This window comes from Chlamydotis macqueenii, chromosome 5 (assembly GCF_036417535.1).
Source record: "Chlamydotis macqueenii isolate bChlMac1 chromosome 5, bChlMac1.mat, whole genome shotgun sequence".
Lineage (NCBI taxonomy): Eukaryota > Metazoa > Chordata > Aves > Otidiformes > Otididae > Chlamydotis > Chlamydotis macqueenii.
The window spans coordinates 23,122,939-23,143,278 of NC_141560.1; the positions used below are offsets into that span (position 1 = coordinate 23,122,939).

General features: G+C 39.5%; 1 protein-coding gene across 1 annotated transcript in view; it reads right to left on the reverse strand.

Moving 5' to 3' along the window:
• The window catches only part of TSHR (thyroid stimulating hormone receptor), a 58,366-nt gene that overhangs the window by 22,542 nt on the left and 15,484 nt on the right, over positions 1–20,340 (reverse strand). Inside the window, exons 2-5 of the mRNA XM_086749324.1 lie at positions 18,896–18,967; positions 13,087–13,161; positions 4,170–4,244; positions 2,878–2,952 (exon numbers count right to left, since the gene is read on the reverse strand). Coding sequence (XP_086605450.1) covers positions 2,878–2,952; positions 4,170–4,244; positions 13,087–13,161; positions 18,896–18,967 — 297 coding nt within the window. The remainder of the gene's footprint in view (positions 1–2,877; positions 2,953–4,169; positions 4,245–13,086; positions 13,162–18,895; positions 18,968–20,340) is intronic.

The window sequence follows — 20,340 nt, forward strand, 5'->3', positions numbered from 1 at the left end:
AGAACAAAATTCTCTTGTGACAAAAGGGACAAAGTAAAATTGAAGAGATTTACTATGATTAAACTGGAGAAAGGAGAGAGGAAAAAGCTGGCAGAAACAAAGGGCAGAGTAAAGTGTCTGATTGTCCTTTTTCTGCTTTTTTTTTTCTGTATCATATTAGAGTCTAGAAACCAAAACATTCTGCAAATTTTTATTTTCTTCAGCTTGTGGATTAGATGTGGTCTAGTAAGGCCAGACTGTAACATCCATGGGCCAGGAAGTCTTAAGGATTGCCCATGTGACAGGAACAATTTAATTCCTTTTCTGTGTTATATATGCGCTAACACTGAACTGTACTACAACCATTTTCATTCCAAGTAGTTTTCACCAACAGGTGGTTTCCACCACAAGTTATTTTCCTAAACAAATGTTTACTTGTAAATTGCTTGACCTCAAAGGCCAATAGTGATACAATGAATGCTTTTTCCCAGCTATACCTTATTCATCATTTAGAAACCTATTATTTTTCAAATGTAGATTTTTTTTTTTCTTGATGAAAGAAATAAAAAGGCTATCTTCCATTGAATAGCAAAGATTAGAAATACCTCCCTTGAAAGTGCAGGTCTACTCTTTAAAAAGTTTTTAGCATATAAGACCCATGTTTACTTTTTCTTAGTGATCTTTATAAAAAATTTTCAAGGTAGAAGTAAAATAATGTTTTGCTATCTGACACTTAGAAAGTCACTGAGTTGGTTGGAAGCAAGGACACAGATGGTTGAATAGTCTGTTGCTGTTTCCTCTAGCCTATTTAATTCTTGATTCTCTCTACTTAATAAGTGCAGTGGTTAATACCATCCAGCAGTGCTTAATCCAAGCTAAAGCCCCTTTTAGTCTTTGAGGAACTCGCTAATAGCTCTTAAGATGTAGATACATCCCACTCGGAGGTCTGGCTGACCCAGATTTCAACCTTGGAGGCCTACAGCCAAGGCAAACATAGCAGCTCCAGGTTATGGAGCAAGAGTTGGCACAAGGCTTGCCTCTAGTCTCAGAAGATCCCTGCGAGGGAAGATCTCATTGCTTACTACAGGTGTAGACTCTAGCAAAACAACCAGATTTTCTACATTGCTCTGAAGTTTGTCTTGCCAAAGGCAGACCATGGATGCAGTGGGGACTGACCATTCTTGCCTAAGAAACCCTTAATAGCACTGAAACAATGCCTGGGATAGACCATCAATCATGTCTTTGCAAGTTACCTTCTAGCATAATACTTCTCATTTTTAATAGCATTTTAACTAGCCCATCCAGCAGTCAAGCCTCTTCCAGGTGAACACTGCTACAACATAAGATTGTTAACTCCTCTCCAGCACTAAGTAGTGACCAAGATACTTTTACCTTGTAAAGCCTGCACAAGTCTTCATCTGAGCTGCTCTTCCTCCTTGGCTCAATTATAACCCAGAATGTGAACTTAAATTGCAGATTAGGGCACAAAGGTGGATGTTATCTTTGCTTTCTGAATATCAAGAAACACCCGCTTTTTTAAAAGCAGAACTCTTTGTTTCTGAAATACCTTTAAGGATAATAGTGGGAGACCTCCCTGCCCCTATTTGTGTTCCCATTCTCTTTCTCCAATAAATTGTTCTGCAATTTGCTTCAAGTCATATTAAGAAAAAAGGAGGGAAGGGGTGTCTTTAAATCAGTTAAAGTAAATGGGTTTTAAGGTGTGAGAAAGGAAGGTCTTAATGTTAAGTAGGAGTGCTTCATGTGAACAAACTCAACTAAGTTAGCAAAGCTTGCTAGTAGGAAAACTCTAGCCAAGGACTTCAGATAGCTCCGCCTAGGAAGTCTATCTTAAAAGTGGGCAATTCTTAGTTCTGGAGCTTAGACCTTCAGTGGGACTATAGACTTGTATTTGAAATGTGACTCTACAAGTAAGGTTGGGCAAGGGCATTTAGGCAAAGTTTGTGTTCATAGAAGCTCATGCTGTCAATCTAAAAGAGCATGCATCTCATCCAATTACTATGGAAAAAGGGTAAGTGACAGAAGGTAGTCCCCTTTCTTAAAGATATGCTGTGCCAGCCTGAGCTGACCTCACTACTAAGGCTATCATGAAACAAAGGTGCTTCTGGTCTAGCAACTTAAAATGTCTACTTTATTTGTTAGCTTTGGTGATTTTCTTTTTAATCTTCTTTTCTGTTTTCTTTATTAAAACATTAATTGTATGAAGCAACATATTTTGGATAAAGTAAGTCTTCACCAAAATCTTCCTAAAAATGTGAGCTCAGTCAACAATGAGCTTTTTAAAAGTGTAATGATAAACAGTTGCTCTCAAGATTGATCAGTTCTCCAGCTCTTGAGTCTTTTGTGTTCAGGGTGGGGTCAGAAGAAAGAAGGCAGGTAGCCAATGGAGGTTATGATTCAACGATATAGGAGCTCCATGGAGAGTAGTATCAGAAAATGTGCAATATGAGCTCACCATGCCAGCATAAATTTGTTAGAAAAATGTTGACAGGATGACTTCATGTTAGCAGGCTGTGTGTCAGACCAGGTCCTGTGTGTCATACTATTCTGACTTCAGACTAATTCAAGTATTACACAGCCATTACAACAACAAAACCAAAATAAAAGCAACAGCCCTGTAGAAGTCGTGTATCATGTGCTTTAACTAATTCAAGAGAAATGTGCTTGTGTGTCCATGCCTCTCATCCAGGTCAAATGTATAGTGCTAGGTGACCTGGCATTTTCCAGTTTTGGTACTAATGATCATTGAAGTATAGCTTGAGGAAAAGTGCTTTTTCAGACTTATTTGATATTTTTCTCCAAAACAGAAACCTTCATTACAGGTTTTCTTGGGATCTGAGGATGGCAGTATTCTAACCAGCTGTGAGGACAGATATTTACAGTAAAAAGTTCACATCAGATGAGTAGATTTTGGTGAGGTCTGGAAATGCTTTGAGTCCAGTATTAAAAATACCACTGAAAGAGAGAAGAAGAAGAAAGAATTACATGTACTGGATCACTGAACAAAAAAAAACAATGCATTTAAAGCAAAGCATTCAGTAGTGCAGGACATTTATTTAATCCTCTTTATTGTCAATCAATTCATTTATAATCGATTGCCCAAAATATAAGGATGCAGGGACAATAAAAAATATCTAAATACCAGATTTATGGTAAATTATAGAATCTAGAAAAACAGGAACACAGAATAATGAGAAAACTAAGCAGATCTGCAGAGGGAAGTAGCCTGTGAGGTGGACAGGGAGAAGAAAGAAATTATAACTCTGAATTCACTTGAGAGATTAAGGTTGCTTCAGACAGTAGTCTGGACCCCCAAATCCTCTTTATTTCATTGAGGCTAAGAGCTGTTTAAATAGCTCTGAAAAGGGAAACTGTCCTCAAATGTGAATACAGTTAGTGCTCCTTATTTCTGAACTCATGTAGAGTGGAAATAACTTAAGAAAATACAGTTCTCAGTTTTTAAACTATTCTCCTGAAATTGTTTTGACTACTTTCTTTTTATTGCTTTCAGATCTATAGGAAAAATCTTTCCTCCTTACTGCTACCCCCACCACACAGACACACAGCCCTTTCTAGAGTCTTCCAAACATTACTCAAAATCATGGAAGTTATTCTCTTTCTCATGCTATAATTTTAGAATTTCATGGTTTGGTTACTCTGTGCTGCTCTTTACAAACTTCACGGGAATACAGAGAATTCTTCAGGATTTCTTTCTGACATAGAAGTCATATGAAATAAACTGTTTATAGATGGGCTTGTCACATTTAATTGACAGGTATGCTTTAAAACCCTGTATAAATATATAGAAAATATAAAAGATGTGTATATTTCTGTTGTGTCCCTTCTTCCCACTATTCCCTACAAACATATAGTAAGACAGCACTTATCAGAAGAAGAAAGCTAGCTGTGGAATTTTGCCAAGGAAACATTAGTGTATTCCAGACATTTAGTGAATAAGAAGAATGGCAAAATTTCTGATGAATTTGTGAACGTCTTCATTTCTTGCTAGCGTAGTCAACGTTCCAACCCCTACTCTAGTTGGCTTTCTGTCATTAAAATAAAGCAACATTGCAACCAGTTCCAAAATTAAATGTAAAGAAGCAAAACTGCTATAGTGTAAGAGTCATCTGTGAGGCTTAAGTGCCAACTTGTTACAGGTGCTCAATACTTACAGGTACTTCAAAAGTGGGAGGTTCTTAAAGGCATTTGGATCTATGTAATCCAAGTTTCTAAGATTTCGAATTTCACTGTAAGAAAGGGAGGAACGTTATCATATTGATCATTAATATTTAATTATTTATCATCACAGAAATCAGCAATGTTAAAATGCAATTCAGGGAGCTAATTCCTGCAAGGAGCTTTTGTACTGGCCAGCACTTGGCTCAAGAGCACTATGCATTTGGAGCAATCTTACAGTGGTGGATTATCACCTGGATATATGCAGTCCTGGAGACTGGCTACCTTAGGCAAGGAGGGGAAGAAGCACCTGAGATTTGATTATGGACCCTTTGTCTGCATGGTCCTAAAATCAAAGCAATAGCCTGTGGTAATGGCTGGTACTTTGAACACAGCGAGAGTTTTGTGTCTGCAAAGTTGAATAAAAAGAAGAAAAGTTAAGCAAAACTTTCAGTATTGATGTATAATAATTCTGTCAACTCACTCATCTATTTAGCTTATAATTTTATGTCATATTTTTCTGGTCACTTCCTTCATGTGCCTAACAGTATTTTGTATTATTTTTCCTGTTTCTTTTACAGACTCATCAATGGATCCAAAACATGGCTCAGGTCACTTAAATTAACTCCATTCTGACACTTGAAATGGACACACCATTCACTATACAGCCATGTCCAGCACTATAGCTGATAGTCTATCTCTTTGCTTTATACTGATGCAAAATATAACATATATTTAATTCTTTACATCTTCTGCCCACAGTTATGCCTTTAAATACTTCTAGCCCAGTGACAGCTTGGTCTGCAGATGGCTTTTTAGACTGCACAGACTGCTGAAGAACCAGCCTGATGCTGATCATGGCTATGGCCATGCTGGGTGCTTTCTGTAGGCGTGTTGGTGGAGCTGCTGCTTCTCCAGTCATTATGATCATTGCTTGGCATCATGACTCTTCCTCATTTTTTGGAAAAGTTTGTCTCTGCCCTTAATGGAATTTTGCTCAATATTTCTCATTCTTTTTTTTTTTTTCCAGCAGATTTCTTTCTTTTCTATCCATAACAACAGTCAGCAGTTTGGCTGCACCAATCAGACTGTGCCAAAATTCCCTGTCTAGACTCAGTAGACCTACCAAATTTTCATTTTTTATAAAAAAATCCCACCCATACCTGCCCCATCACATGCACACTTTTCTTTTTCTGGTCGTTTTACTGTCTCCAGAAGGGGATAGCCCTTTTTGCACGTTTGCTTCTACTTCTTTACCTTAAATCAGCTCTGGTCACTGGTCTTCTAACTCTACTGGAACAACCCTCAGCCTTTCTTGATATAGAAACCACATAAAAAGAACGGTGCCAGTCTTCCTCCTTAGGCCATCTGTGGAGCAGTAGGCTAGAGAAGCACTTCTTGCCACTTACAAAGAGAAATTTGATTAAGATTACAAGTGTAGATGGCATGGTGGGTGGAGGCTGTGTGGGTGATATTCTGATTTTAAGTCAGTCCAAGTGGTGGTACTGGGCAGAGACTCAGTGGGCAGAAACCAGTAGCAACGGATGTCATCTACCTGGACTTGTGCAAAGCTTTTGACACTGTCCCGCATGACATCCTTCTCTCGAAACTAAAGAGGCATGGGTTTCATGGATGGACCACTTGTTGTATTAGGAGCTGGCTGGATGGCTGCACTCAGAGAGTGGTGGTCAATGGCTCGATGTCCAAGTGGAGACCGGTCACAAGTGGTGTCCCTCAGGGGTCCATGTTGGGCCCGGCCCTGTTCAACATCTTTGTCGGCAACATGGACAGTGGGATAGAGTGCACCCTCAGCAAGTTCGCTGATGACACCAAGCTGTGTGGTGCCGTCGAAACACTGGAAGGGAGGGATGACATCCAGAAGGACCTTGACAGGCTGGAGAGGTGAGCCCGTGCCAACCTCATGAAGTTCAACCAGGCCAAGTGCAAGGTCCTGCACCTGGGTCGTGGCAATCGCAGGCACAAATACAGGCTGGGCGGAGAATGAATCGAGAGCAGCCCTGAGGAGAAGGACTTGGGAGTGATGGTGGATGAGAAGCTCAACGTGACCCGGCAACGTGCTCTTGCGACCCAGGCCAGCCGCATCCTGGGTTGCATCAAGAGGAGCGTGGCCAGCAGGTCAAGGGAGGTGGTTTTCCCCCTCTACTCTGCCCTGGTGAGACCCTACCTGGAGTACTGTGTCCAGTTCTGGAGCCCCCAACATAAGAAGGACATGGACCAGTTGGAGAGGGTCCAGGGGAGGGCCGTGAAGATGATAAGAGGGCTGGAGCACCTTTCCTATGAGGACAGGCTGAGAGAGTTGGGGCTGTTCAGGCTGGGGAAGAGGAGGCTCCGGGGAGACCTGATAGCGGTCTCCCAGTACCTCAAGGGGGCCTACAGGAAAGATGAGGAGAGGCTGTTCAGTAGGGCCTGTTGTGATAGGACGAGGTGTAATGGTTTTAAAATAGAGAGAGGTAGATTTAGATTGGATACTAGGAAAAAGTTTCTACAATGCGAGTTGTAGAAACTGGAACAGGTTGCCCAGAGAGGTGGTGGATGCCCTATCACTGGAAACGTTCAAGGCCAGGGTGGATGAGGCTCTGAACAACCTGATCTAGTTGGGGATGTCCCTGCTCCTTGCAGGGGGGTTGGACTAGATGACCTTTGAAGGTCCCTTCAGACCCTAACCATTCTATGATTCTATTTAATTTACCATAACCTAACAGTGCCAAGTAACCTACAGGTGTCAGGAAGTTGGGTTTTAAGGATAGCTCTGCCACTGGAATCTTTTTTACAGGATAAAATCATCCCAGTCGAGTTGTCTGAGAATTAAAAAGGGAGAAGAAGAGACATAAGACAGTAGATAAATCAGTATGTAGATACAGGTACCAAGATTTCAACCTCCCTATATGCTGTACTGACAAAACAGTTCTGCTCCACCTTTCAACTCTTCAGTTTTTACTTTGTTTACTCCAACATTGCAGGGAGACAAGGATTTACCTTTTACTTATGTGTTAAAGTGGTATAATTAATAGCTCTACTACTGCTATTAGAGTGCTGTATCCAAATATCATGCACATCTGTTAGCTGCTTTGAACAGTACTGTTTCTGTATTTCAAAAAAAAATCTTCTCAGTGTCAGTTTCTTGCTTCTCTCAAATTATTTTATTAGTTATGTAGCTATCACACTCCAAACAGTGGAATTTGCTCCATAAACTTTAACTGACATGTTTTTTCCATCACTGACTAGAGTTAAAATGCTGGACTCATGAGATTCCTGGCCAGATATTCCTTTGTTGTGGACCAAACCTATTATAGGAAGAGAGTTTTCAGATCAAATTTCAGCCTGGAAACAAATAATGTGTTGGAGTATGTCATGGTTTAGCCCCACTCAGCAACTAAAATGCCACACAGTCATTCACTCTCTCCCTGACTGACACCCCAGTGGGACAGGGAGGAGAACTGGTAAAGAAAAAGAAGGCAAAACTTGTGGGTTGAGACAAAAACAGTTTAAGAGAACAACAGAGGAAAAGAAAACAGAGATGCAAAACAAAACCAGAAAATATTTAAACACATAATTTACAGTACAATGGCTCACAGTGGATCATGATGCCCAGCTCCCTCCCAAGGAGCAAAACCTGCTCATCAGCACCCAACTCACTGATATACTGAGCATGATGTCACAGGGTATGGAAAGGCCCTTTGGCCAATTTGGGTAAACTATCCCAGCTGTTGGCTAATGAGTAACCTATCCCAGCTGTGTCCTCCAGCCACAGGTGCCACCAGCTCCAGTTCCTCTCCCAGCTCAGGTGAAAATTAACTCTATCCTGGCTGGAACCAGGACAGAGTACCATAGAGTCATCAGGTTTTGACTTGCTGTTATTCATAGTATTCTGCATAAATGATTTGGATAAGGGTACTGAAAATAAGAATTCCAAATCTGCAGATGGTACTGAAATTGGAAGCACAAAAAAATGCAATGAGATTCAATCAGATTTTGATTTATTAAGTAACAAGGCCATGAAAGGGCAAATGAAAAACTAATTAATCTAGGAATAAAAGATTTAAAACTGCCAGATGAGACAGTTGGCACAATAATCAGAGAAAAGCTCAAGTAACGTGAGTGAGGAAATCAATATGATTCCACTGAACATTGGGGAAAGATTTATGTCCCTGCTGTTCGATTTCCTTGAATTGTAAATGCTGGGATTAGAAAAGAAGTATCCTTTAATTTATACTGTATTTATATTAGCATTTAATCCTAATCCTACACTTTCTATTACAGAGGTTTCTTACAACCCGAAATGTTTTAAATCAGCCATTTTTTTTTCTTGTATTGAGACCCCTTCCTACCTTCTGCGACTTACTTTGCCTGTAGTTTCCTTGTCTTCTCTCACTTGTATATATACTTCTATGTATTGTTCTCCCACTACAGCCAAACTATCCATGTTATTTCATCTGCACGCGCCTGTCAAGCCTTTGCACTGCTAGCACGAGAAAACTGGCTCAGGCTCTGGACAGTCTATTCCCTATCTCCAGACTCCAGCTGTTAACAAGATTTTTCTGCACAGCACTTGACCCAGTGCCCTGCAGGGGCAGGTGTACAGCAATCCCTCCAAATCTCTTCAGTCTCCCTCTCCAGTTGCTGCTCAGATATTTCCATCGAATCACCTCTCCCTTCTGCAGCACCATATCCCACGGCCTGGCTCCACGAGCTGTTCAAGAAGAGAAGTGCAGCCCTGGCCCAGAGGCTGGCAGAGCTGCCTGGCCCTTGGCTCCACCTCACCACAGCTCACTGCAGAGATGGAGAGCAGTCCTCCGGCAGCTCTCCAAATGATGTCGCGTATACGAGGGCAAGCCACTTGAACCGTAACCTTTGGCCCTGTTCCCAAACGCTGAGAGGTCTTTTCATGTGGTTTTAGAAGAGGACAGAGCTTTTGGAGTGAGGAGGAGAAGAGAGCAAGGAGAGATCAGAGGAGGAGAGCAGAGACACAGAGAAGGGGAAAAGAAAGAGTGCATTTTGCTGGGGCTCCTTGCACAGGAATGTTTTCCTGAGAAACAATGACCTAATTACAAAAGCTTTTTATTTAGTGTGATGCTACCGAGCAACTACAGAGAGACATTGACTGCTAATCAGACACTTTCCCAATTATATCTAGAAAAAATAAGTATTTATGCCGTTGTATGGAAGAGACAGTTCTGAATTTGTAAACATGTTAAGTTTGTCTCACAGACATACTTAAAAAGGTGAAGACAAAAAGAAGGAACAAGAAACCATTGTGAGACCGATTTAACACAACTGGGCAAAATAAACCCCAGAAAGTCTTGGCTCTGATTTTCATCTTCATAGAGTGGGAATTCTGTCATTAATTACAACCAAAATGAGATCTGGCCTATTAAAATACAGTATCCTGAGTTTGCAGAAGTTGCTCAGCATTTGACAGGCATAGGTTTGTAAAAACATGGCCTACGCCTGAAGAGAGCTGAGGTCTGGAAAGAACAGCAAGTCAGGATAGAGGCACATGAACTGAATAAGGACCAAGAAAATGGAGCACTGAGGATCAAAGACGAAGCACACTAACAGGCTTGGCAGACAGGGATGATGACGAACACAGGATGCCTGTTCACGTGGCACTTGACTCAAACCAAAGCTATTAGTTCCTCCCTTCCACAAACACAAAATTTTCTCCTAAGAAGTTCTTATGTTTAAAAACAAATGTTTTTAAAATGAAACTGTATGTATAACTTTAAATTAGGGTAAAAAGATTATTTACATAAAACTGCCCTTTATGAAAAGTTCATGAAAAACAACCTGGGAAAATGAAACTCTGTGAAATGACTTTTTTTCAGCACTGTTAGAGTAACTTCAACCTCCTTTAAAATATCCTATGATAATCTTTACCCAGTATTATTTTAGCAATAATACTTTGAAAATACTATGCAAGCAAAGAACATTAAACAAATGCATAGCACAATATATACATTTATCCCTGAAGAATCTCGTTCTTTCAAAAGTAAATCCAACCCAACAACAAGCGTTAACAAATCAGAGGAGTTACGGAAGCAATTCAGAAAAACAGTCAAAGTTATAAATTGCTTTCTTTTACAGCTTATATGCAACTCCCTAATTTGCCAGATGCCAGGATATTCCCTGATTGAATAATACATGTACCTTACTTCCAAACAGATTTTTAAAACCTAGTAAGCACTTTTGAGTGGTAGAGGTAGCCCTTCTTTGTGGGATATCTGCAAAAGTTCAAGGTTTGCCTGTAGCTTTTGGGAGTAGCGTTCTGGTGTCTCGTTCTGGGTTGTATTTTTGGCTCTTGTGCCAAAAAAAAAAAAGGTAAAAAAAAGTGTATCTTGTATGTCTGTGTACAGTTTATTTTTTGGTAGTGCCTTGTGAGAAATAAAAGGGATCGCACATTACCATAACCCTTGTAGAGCGGATCAGGAAACCTCCTCGCCACCATCCGCTCCCCGCAGCCTGTGCTGTAGGTAACATGACTGCAGGTGCCTGTGAGCTCTGCTGACTCCTGCCTGGGCCTGCAGCTTCCTGGTCATGTACAGCACATCCAGGCCTGGGATCTGGCATGGGTGTGATAATGTGGCAATTTTGGACCTTGCTGGTGAACTCTGGCCTGACTTTGGGGGAGCCGTGACAGAGGCATGCTTATGGCCAGGGGCACGGGCTGTCTTCCCAGGCAGGAATATAACTGTGCTTTGGGGGTGGTTAGAGACTGGAAGAGGAAAAGAGAAAAGGCTTCTACTCTTGTTCCTCATCAACCCTTTAGGTAGCAGAAAGTGATGTAAATCAGGCAGTGCTACAGAGCACATAATGAGAATGAGTGCCTTGGAAGGCACTGGCAACACCAGAACTCCCTCCACCACTCCTTCAAACTAGTCACACATTTAAAAGTGTGTGTTTTGTGGAAGAGTTCTTTTTGTATTCAGAGGCTTACATTACATTACCCTTTAAAGGAGATCAGTTTTATGTTATGAATTAAGATCCTGGCTGAGATTTTTCTAGTCTATTATCCACTTTGAATCTGATACAGAAACAATAGAAAACAGCTATCTAGCCAGCTAGCTCATTTTTTTTTCTCAAGCTGTCCTCAAGAAGCCATTATATCCATATAATTTAAAACAGACAAGATATTACACTGCATATTGCACGGAAGAATCTTGCAATGAAATGTTATGGCCCATAAGCGTTTTATCTTTAACTTCTTATAAGGTGAACCAAAAATAAGTACCACATGAGGAATTTGTAGTGCATAGTGCCAAATGCTTTATTCATTGTGCTGCCAGTAAATGTTTCATTAAATGTTCATTTGTGTTAAACAAGAAATCCTAAAGACACAACAACCGTGAAAGAGGAAGAGAGAACATGAAGACAATAGTCTTGGAAAAACCATCTACAGAAGAGGGAATGCTATTATAACCGAAGGTAAGTACTGTCATCACACCAAAACCTTCCTGTGAAGCTCAGGAATATTACAGGAGCACATTATTGGACTGAACTGGGACTCAAGATCCTGGACTCTACTTTTAGCTCTGCCTGTCAGGTACTATTAGGGGAGGCACTTCCATTTTCCAGCATTGATTGCTCTCCATCTACAGTAACAGTAATGATCTTATCTCCTTTATTTTTATTAACCTTTTTGTTTCACATTGTGTAAGGTAAAAGGGAAAAAACATCATAGAAAATAGAGTGGTGTAAGACATTATGTAGTTCAGTCTCTTTCTCTGAGTAAAGATTAAACAGATCTATGGAGTTTCTGATTGCATTGCCTTAAAGGCCTCCAGTGACAGGGACAACCTCCCCAGGAACACAACTCCAGTGTTTACTTATGGCAGCCATATGAAAACATTTCATAGAGTCTAACACGAATCTTGCGTAAACTATTTTCAGATTATTATCACTTTTGCTTTGTCAAACATCAGTGTGGAAAACGGGTTGTAGCTTTCACCCTTTGCAACAACCCTAAAAGATGTATCTGCCCCTGGCGTGTTTTTGTTCTGGACACAACACAAAAGTCTTTCCTCTCTGACAATGTTTTCTGGATCTGTGATGACTGACAATGCTCTCCCATGGAACCTCTGCAAACACAAATCCTCTCTGAAATATGCTAAACTGCAACGCATCTGAGCTTTACAACACTGTCACACTTTCTATTCCCTCATTTCCATTGGTAATGGAAACATGGAAGAGTACCAGACGCAGGACGGATCCTGTGCAGCTCTATTCAATACATTACCTTCTCATTTTGACAAGGTACTGCTGAACGACACGAACTCCGTGGATGCAGATATTCTACCACTTTTGTAACTGCCCTCATGCATCATTTGCTGAGGACTGGTCAGAACAAAAAGGTATAAAACCACTTCCCAGAAGCCTTTGTCCGTAACATTCCCATTCCATTTAATAACCGGATAAACACCCTTCCTTTTACTAGTGCACTTCTAGAATAATTACTTATTATTCTTCAAGTCTTCACCTAGTGCCCTTTCGCTCTGTGCTTTGGCCCTTCTGATTTTACTTCTGGTGTTTATATTGCTGTTTCACTCTCACCTTCAGTAATTTCACAGAAGCCTTGCAGGGTCCCGTAACTCTTGGTTGCCAGTTTATTTCAACTTGCCATCAAGCTCATAATGTAGTCCCACATATTTTTCACTACAATTTCTTACACATCTATGGGAGAATATAGGAGAGCAAGGGAACCGAAAAGATGTAGGGAAAGAAAGCACAAGTCAAAAAAGAGACTGACTCCACATTACAGAGAAAGGAAATGAGAGAAGAAATATTTAGCTACAAAGGAGACAAGAATGACAACTCAAACATCAACATGTATGTTATTTCCACACACCCTCAAATTTATTTTATCACTGTATTCATTTATTTAATTACAGTACTTACATATGAGTGACTTTAGTTAAACTGTTGAAGGAATGGGCCTCCAGACTCTGAAGTGTTTCATCTAAGGAGATGTAGCTAAACACCAGCAAACAAAAAAGAAACAAGTCTCAGACCTCAGTAAAACCAAACAGCAAGCTTAAGAAATATTTATTTGCACACAGTTTAGACTGAGTCACATTTGCACTGCTAGTGATCCACTGAAAGTGTTGAGAAAATAGCTCTACAGAGTCCCTCTGAGGGAGGGATGCGAATAAAGTTGCAATGCAACTAACTAGTGCAGATTTTCAGAGCAACTGACATTATCATTTGGGTGAAAATATCTGATTCTGTCTTTCAAAACATCTCTTAGTTTTAAAATTTATTAATGCTGGAATAGCATTTAAAAGATGTATTCCTGTATTTTATTTACTTATCTAATCATATTTTGTATCATATTTCTAATCTATAGATCTTTTAAATAATTTGAATGCCTTGTATATTCTTTATAATTTTTTTATTATTATTAAAATACTTAAGTACTATCTTTTGATACACTTGATCAAAGTTGACTCAGTTTTTAATACTTTGCATGGTTACACATACCTTGAGAAACTTGATTTTAAATGCACAAAATTTAATTGACTAGAAGAGTCTCAGATGTCAATTTCTGATGTCAAAATCAAATAAAATATAGCAATAAAGAGATTGTATCGTATGTCTTTCCTTCTTTGTAATCACTAGACCTGCAAAGACTTAGAATCATACTTAACTTATAAATATTCAACCAGTATTTTACATCAATTCTAATTGGGTTGTGTTTCTTAAACAAAACAGAGAAGATTTTAAACATTCTTTCCATTTTTTTCAAATGCCAGTGTTAAAACTAATAATAGTAAATAGCAAATTAAAATATGATCATTTAAAGCAGGAGGGCTTTTTAAAACAATCAATTATGGATCTGATTTTTATTTTCACTGGAAATTGTAAAGAAGATGAATCTTTGTTTCTTTTCAATCAATATTAAAAAATATTTAAAATGTTTTTAAAAATACAAAATACAAAGAATACTTTGTGATCAGTACATGCTCTAACAACCAGCAGATAACTAATACCACTAACTGTTCCAAGGGAATTTATGCCCTCTGCAGACTGGAGCTAAAGCATATTACCTGAACTAATTTTAACTCTTCTAACATGAGATTTACTTTTTATTGGAGATGTATTTAACAGTGTTTGAAAAGATACCAGAAAAGTAACTAGTAGAGATTTTATGAACAACATACTTTGTACTGTAATATTTCTTTTACAAAGCTATTTGCCTCTACCAAAATGAGGGAAGATAATAAAAGAACACAATAAAGAAAGTATTTCCAGCCTGTATCTCTGTGACTGAGTATGGGAGAGGTAGATGTTTGTGGGAGATGCTTTAATTTTGTTTTCCTGTAAGCTCTAAGTATCTATTGCCCAGAAAATTCGAGTTTCAGTCTTAAAAGAAAATTAATTATTCCATTTTAACAGAGCCTATATTTTAACATACCAAAAGACAGGTTATATCAATGACATATTAAAAAAAAAAGAGTTGTTTTCTGCAGCAAACTGCTATATATAAATCAGCTTGACAGAAAATTAAATGAAAAACAAATATTGCCTCCTCATGCTAGAGCTAGGAAGTAGAGAGTACTTTTCGTGTCCCTGTGATCAAAAGGGATCACCTTACACCAGGCAGGCAAGCGCTCTTCTCTCTCATATGAGAAGAGGCAGAAGAGCGGCACCAGGGATTCCTCCTCCCCTCCCTCACCCCTGAAGCCACCACGTCCCTTCCCACCACACTGCGTGTCACATTTTTACTGCACTGCCCAGCTTGGCGCTGACTGAGTCACAGTTTGATGACTTTCAGCTGAGGGACAAAGGTGGGAAGGAAACGGCTTATTTCCTTTGTGTGTTGACCTCCACTCTTCTGCTTCACAAGCAAATGTATTTGTGCACATTAATTAAACCACATCATCACTGATGACAGGGAAATGAGTAGTTTTATTTGCATTAGTGTCATCTAGATAAACAGCTCAAACCCACACAAACACATTCAAAATCTCCTCTAAGACAGGAATATCAAACAGACACATGTTTTAATGCTGCATAAACATTTACTTCCAAGTGTCAGAGTGCCTCCAAAAACCTTTGGGCTTTGGCTAATGCACACGCAATGCAACACGTTGAATGTAAGAAATAAAAATCATAGCAAGCAGGACTTGAAGGAGCTGCATCAGAAGAGGGAAAGCATGTTTCAATTCCCATTTTGAAGGCATGTTACCACTCAGCACCTCCTCTCCCTACCAGCTGTGTTTAATTTGCAGGATTTCAAAATACCTTCAACACCCATCGCAAATACAGTTATAGCTTAAACACCAAATACAGAGCTTCAGAGAAAGTCTGTTCGCAAGAAAACACTTTAATCACTGTTGCCCATTCAGAAGGAGCCTGAGAACACAGCACGTGGCAGTAGCCACAAGGCCTTCTCCCCACCTTTATTTTCTTCCTTTTCCCTCTCTCCACCTTTCTTGGCTTCTTTTCCCAGCCTCAGCATCCCCTCTGCTCCTGCCCAATGGCTACCTCTGTTCTTCTCAGCTGCTGACAGAGGGCAGCTCGGTGGTGTGTGGGAGGTACTTCATCAGAGGACAACCAGGAGCAGCTTAAGGCAATCAAAGCTCTGGGCTGGGGCTGTACCATGATGGCAGTGGGGAGCAGGGGAAGTGTGGGAGCACTACGGTGCCAAGGCATCTTAGGTATGGGGAACCAATGTGGTGGGAGAGCTGCGGGCACGGGGCATGAAAAGGTGCTGTGTTGCACAGAGGAAAACAGCGTAGAGGGGAAATGTTGTGGTCTGCCGGGGGCTGCTGGCAGAGGAGAGCACTGCAATGCTGGAATGCTACTTTGTGTGGAGAAGCTGTAGAGAAACCTGCTCAGGAGCTACAGGTCAGGTGTCTGTGAGGCACCCATGAATGTGACCCCAAAGCATCATCTTGAGCCAGGAAAAGGGTTCCTTGTCCTTGACCTTAAAAATACTTCATGTTCAACCTGTCCTAAGTCAGTAGGAAACAGCAGGTAAAGCCCTTCAACCAAGATTTAATGTATTTGCAACTTTTAAGGATGTAAACCAGAAATTTCTCTTGCATCTGAATCTTATAAAACATTTTTTTTTCAGTGCACTGATGCATTTCTGATGGGAATTAGCTTTGCACTTGAGCATTTCGTTGAAATGCTTTTTTTTCATTCCTGTGGCAAAGCAGCACAGGGAAACATACCTACTTCTGCTATGAAGAGTACATAGATATGCGTTAATTTAAGAGATATAGTAGCTCTAAAATTTTTGTTTAAATAAGGTTCATAAAGAGGACAAGTAAGTTTTCTATTCAGTACAGAGGAAAAAAATGTTTATTTGTGGAAATTATATAGGAGAAACCATACAGCAAAACTAAGTGCTATATTTGGAACAGTAAACACAGTCTCTATCACCCTATTGAAACTTCAGAACACTTTCTAGATGAGTTTACAAAGCAAGGAATGATCTGGTAATTTTCATTGCTGATGGAAATTATGGGCTGAGAGAGGCAAATGAGACGTGGTACATCAGAGGCCAAGACATACACACAAGAGCTGTAGTTAAAACACATGCACTGGTTCCTTAACCCAAAGTTTATATCAAGAAGTTGGGAGTTCATGATTCATAGTAGTAGCAATGCTATAAGAAAAATCTAGAAGCTGTTGTCACTATTAAACCGCTATCTAGCCTTCATAGACTTTTTATAAACAACAAGAGAAATGTGGTAATCCAGGAGGCTTTGCACAGCAGGAGAGAGTATAACACTATCGCATCAAGTCATCATTTTAGGTAGGTTACTGCTATATTCAACCATATGTATGCTATTTTCCTACACATAAATGTGGAGCAGTGGGAAGGTAAAACTCCATATTCAGATACTCTCTTTAAAAATACCTTGGGGAAGATATTGACATTTGTTTTGCCAGCTAGCTTTGAAATCACAAACAAAATAAACTGACATGGATGCCAACATACTGTCTTAAGATGTGTGAAAAGCACAAATTCATCTCATTTAAGATCTTTGTAATTTTTACTTTCCTCTTCAACTGAAATGTGGTCAAAGCATGCAGCAGAGTGATTATCTGTTTCCATGTTACTGTCAAACAGTATAGGCAAAAGATTGTCATCGACTCATAATGCCCATGGAGAGAGATTTAGGTGGCTAAGTGTCCTTAGCCTACGAGGTCGCCAAGTGCTTTAGAGACAGGCAGTATGAGCACCCCTTCCTCACCTCCAGTGCCATGAGGGTTAGGAAGATTTGATCTAACAGCCTTTTAGTCACTGCAAGTTTTTGGAGGCTAAGCATCTTTAGAAAAGGCTTCAGTGAATTCTTCAGATGAACACCTGTGCTTTTACAAATTCAAACATACAATTTGAGAGCTTAAAATCTGAAAAGCATCTAAGCAATAGATTATGTATTACTGAAAGCTGAAGAAGAGTTGACATCCTTTTACACTTAATAAAACTCTGTTCTGAACAAAGTTTATCAGGTTTATATATGATACTGTATGGCATACAAGGGACATTCCCCTCCCCCCAAACAATACACCATCTATCTGATTAAACTAAGATGGTAAATGAGGCTGCAGATATTCAAGAATATTTACTTACAAAGATTTTAGAAAGTCATTACTTCAATACACCTGGATGAAACTACAAGATATAATTAGGTAGACCTCTATGTCTCCCCAGAGTTCTGTTTCATGAGTTCTTAAACAGTAGTCCTTCTCAGCCATCCAGCCAAACCTCAGCTGGAGTTGAAGTTTACAAGGAATGTAAGGACAAGAAGAGCTCCAGTTGCTACTTTAGTAACAACAGGGTGAACAAGAAAAATGTGGGCCGCTTGCTGAATGGAGTGGTTTATTTAATTAATAGTGGACACACATAAAGCTGAGCAGCAGACTGGACAAAGCCCTGAGCAATCTGGTTGGATCTTATCGTTGGCCCAGCTTTGAGCAAGTGGTGGACTAGAGGCCTTCTGAGGTCCCTTCTAAATTGCATGACTCTCTGATTCGAGGGAGTCAATTGAGAGATGGCAGAGAAGTTCCCTGCATCAAATAGCCATGCACAGGATGATAGATTATGGACGAGCCATCAAGAAGAAGAAATAAAGGTGGGACAACTTTGTCTTAAGACTGCTGACATCAACGAGCAGTGCAGTGCAAAGACAGTCACTTTAAACAGGACAAATGTTAACATGAGGCAAATAGGTAAAGGCTGATGGTTGTGTATTTACAGATTGGGTTTACATGCAAAGGAAGTGACACAATGGAAGTTCCTCTCACATCACACAAATATTAATGTTTTGGTGAAAATCCGTCCCTAGTCTAGAAATGTCATGGGTTCTCCAATGAAATGAGTTAGAAATCATGCTGGGAGCTGAAAACAAATTTTTAGCCAGGACCAGCAATGGAATATATGTTCATTTGTTATGAATGCAACAATTTTTCACATTTTGTGAACTGGGGGGAAAAAAAAAAAAGCCTTATGTATCACATCGGCTTCAACAAGGGTGTGCTCTTGTCCAAAAATGTCCAGTATGCCTTCCAGCTGGTTCAGGTTACAAAAAATGGGGTGATTGCCTACAGTGCTAAAATATTAGTGGTGAAGTAGCAAAAGTGACAGAATATTTTCATTTCAGAAGATTTTATACACAAAGACAGAATTTTGGAGAAGGAAAGTTATTTTTAATAAAAGAGCTAAAAGAATAATATGAGAAATAGAACTTACATTCTAGAGATGTTGGGGAGATTGGAAAAAGCATCACTTGGAATTGTTCTTAGATGAGTCTCCATAAACCTCCTATAGAAATAAAAGTTTGGCAGTTATTATCCTTTGGTAAGTACAATTTAACATTAAGAAGTTTGACACAACTCCAGCTTTGCTCCAGTATTTCTATTCTTATCTTCCCTTTTCCCGATGTTTCCATCTTTGCATCATTTCTGTTCCAGTTTCATTAAGTGGCTTGGTTTGCTTGGTGTTCTCCCTCAATCTAAATTACAACCTTCTGCATCATCTTACCTAGGAACTCTGCATTCAGTAGCAATGATGGACCTTCCAAAACTCCAAAGCATGACCAGCAAACATATTTGCCCATTGCAGTAAAGGAACTATTACGAGTATAAGCATTCTTTTAATCATTTCAGGTTCCACAAAGATATCCCATCCCTCATTCTGAGCAAAAAATTCAGGTATATCTGCCAAAATTGAATTAGAGCAGTTGCATACTACCTCTACAGAATTCTCCATATACTTTGTAATGAATGTAACATTCTTCCTCCCTAAACCTCTGATGTGGGGATGGCAAGTACATCATTGTTATTTTTCAGCTTAAGCCCAGTTAAAGATGCACATCAAGGGAGGATAGAATTATATATCTGCAGGAGGTATCAGAAAAACAGGCAATATTTAAGGGAGATACTTATCCACAGACAAGTTCTTAACAGAATGAATTTCTAGCAGATTGACTCCTCCAAAAAAGGAGGAAATGCTTTGGAAAATTAGCTTATAATGTCTGTTAAAGTTACAGTTACAACGTGTCATTGCTGGATGAGGTAATCTTTGGTTTTCCAGTACAGCTGAGAATACACTTACACAATTTATAGTCAACGAATAGTCTAAAGAATAATCAAGAATAAATTACAAACTTTTCCCATAGCTGCTGTTTAAGAATAGTTCAGTAGAAAAGAACTAAGCAAATCAGGATGATTTTCTAATTCTGTTTTCTGTTTCATAATGTGAAGTACCTGATTATAATAATTACATTTGATTCACACAGACAAAAATATTATAATCTTAAGATTTATCAAGGTTCTGAAACTTGCAAACAAGTAATAAAAATATCTATAGAAATTATTAAAAATCCTATCTTAAGTAAAAATATAAATTAAGAGAATGTACACTGCTATCATCCCAGGGGAAGGCTCTGTCCCAAGTGTATCTCCCCTACTTCATATACTTGTTATAAGAATGAGCAAGGAGAACCTAAAGATTTCCATTTTTGCAAGACTGTTGATGTTTCTTTTGACCCCAATCCACACAGCTCCCACCGAACCCTCAGCCAGAGGAATGTCAGTTGGCCCAGAGGTATACTTGCCTATTCCCCTGCGTCCACAGCACCTTAACACCCATACTGGTGCTCTCCTATCCTTCTCCCTCCTCCACTTCATACTACT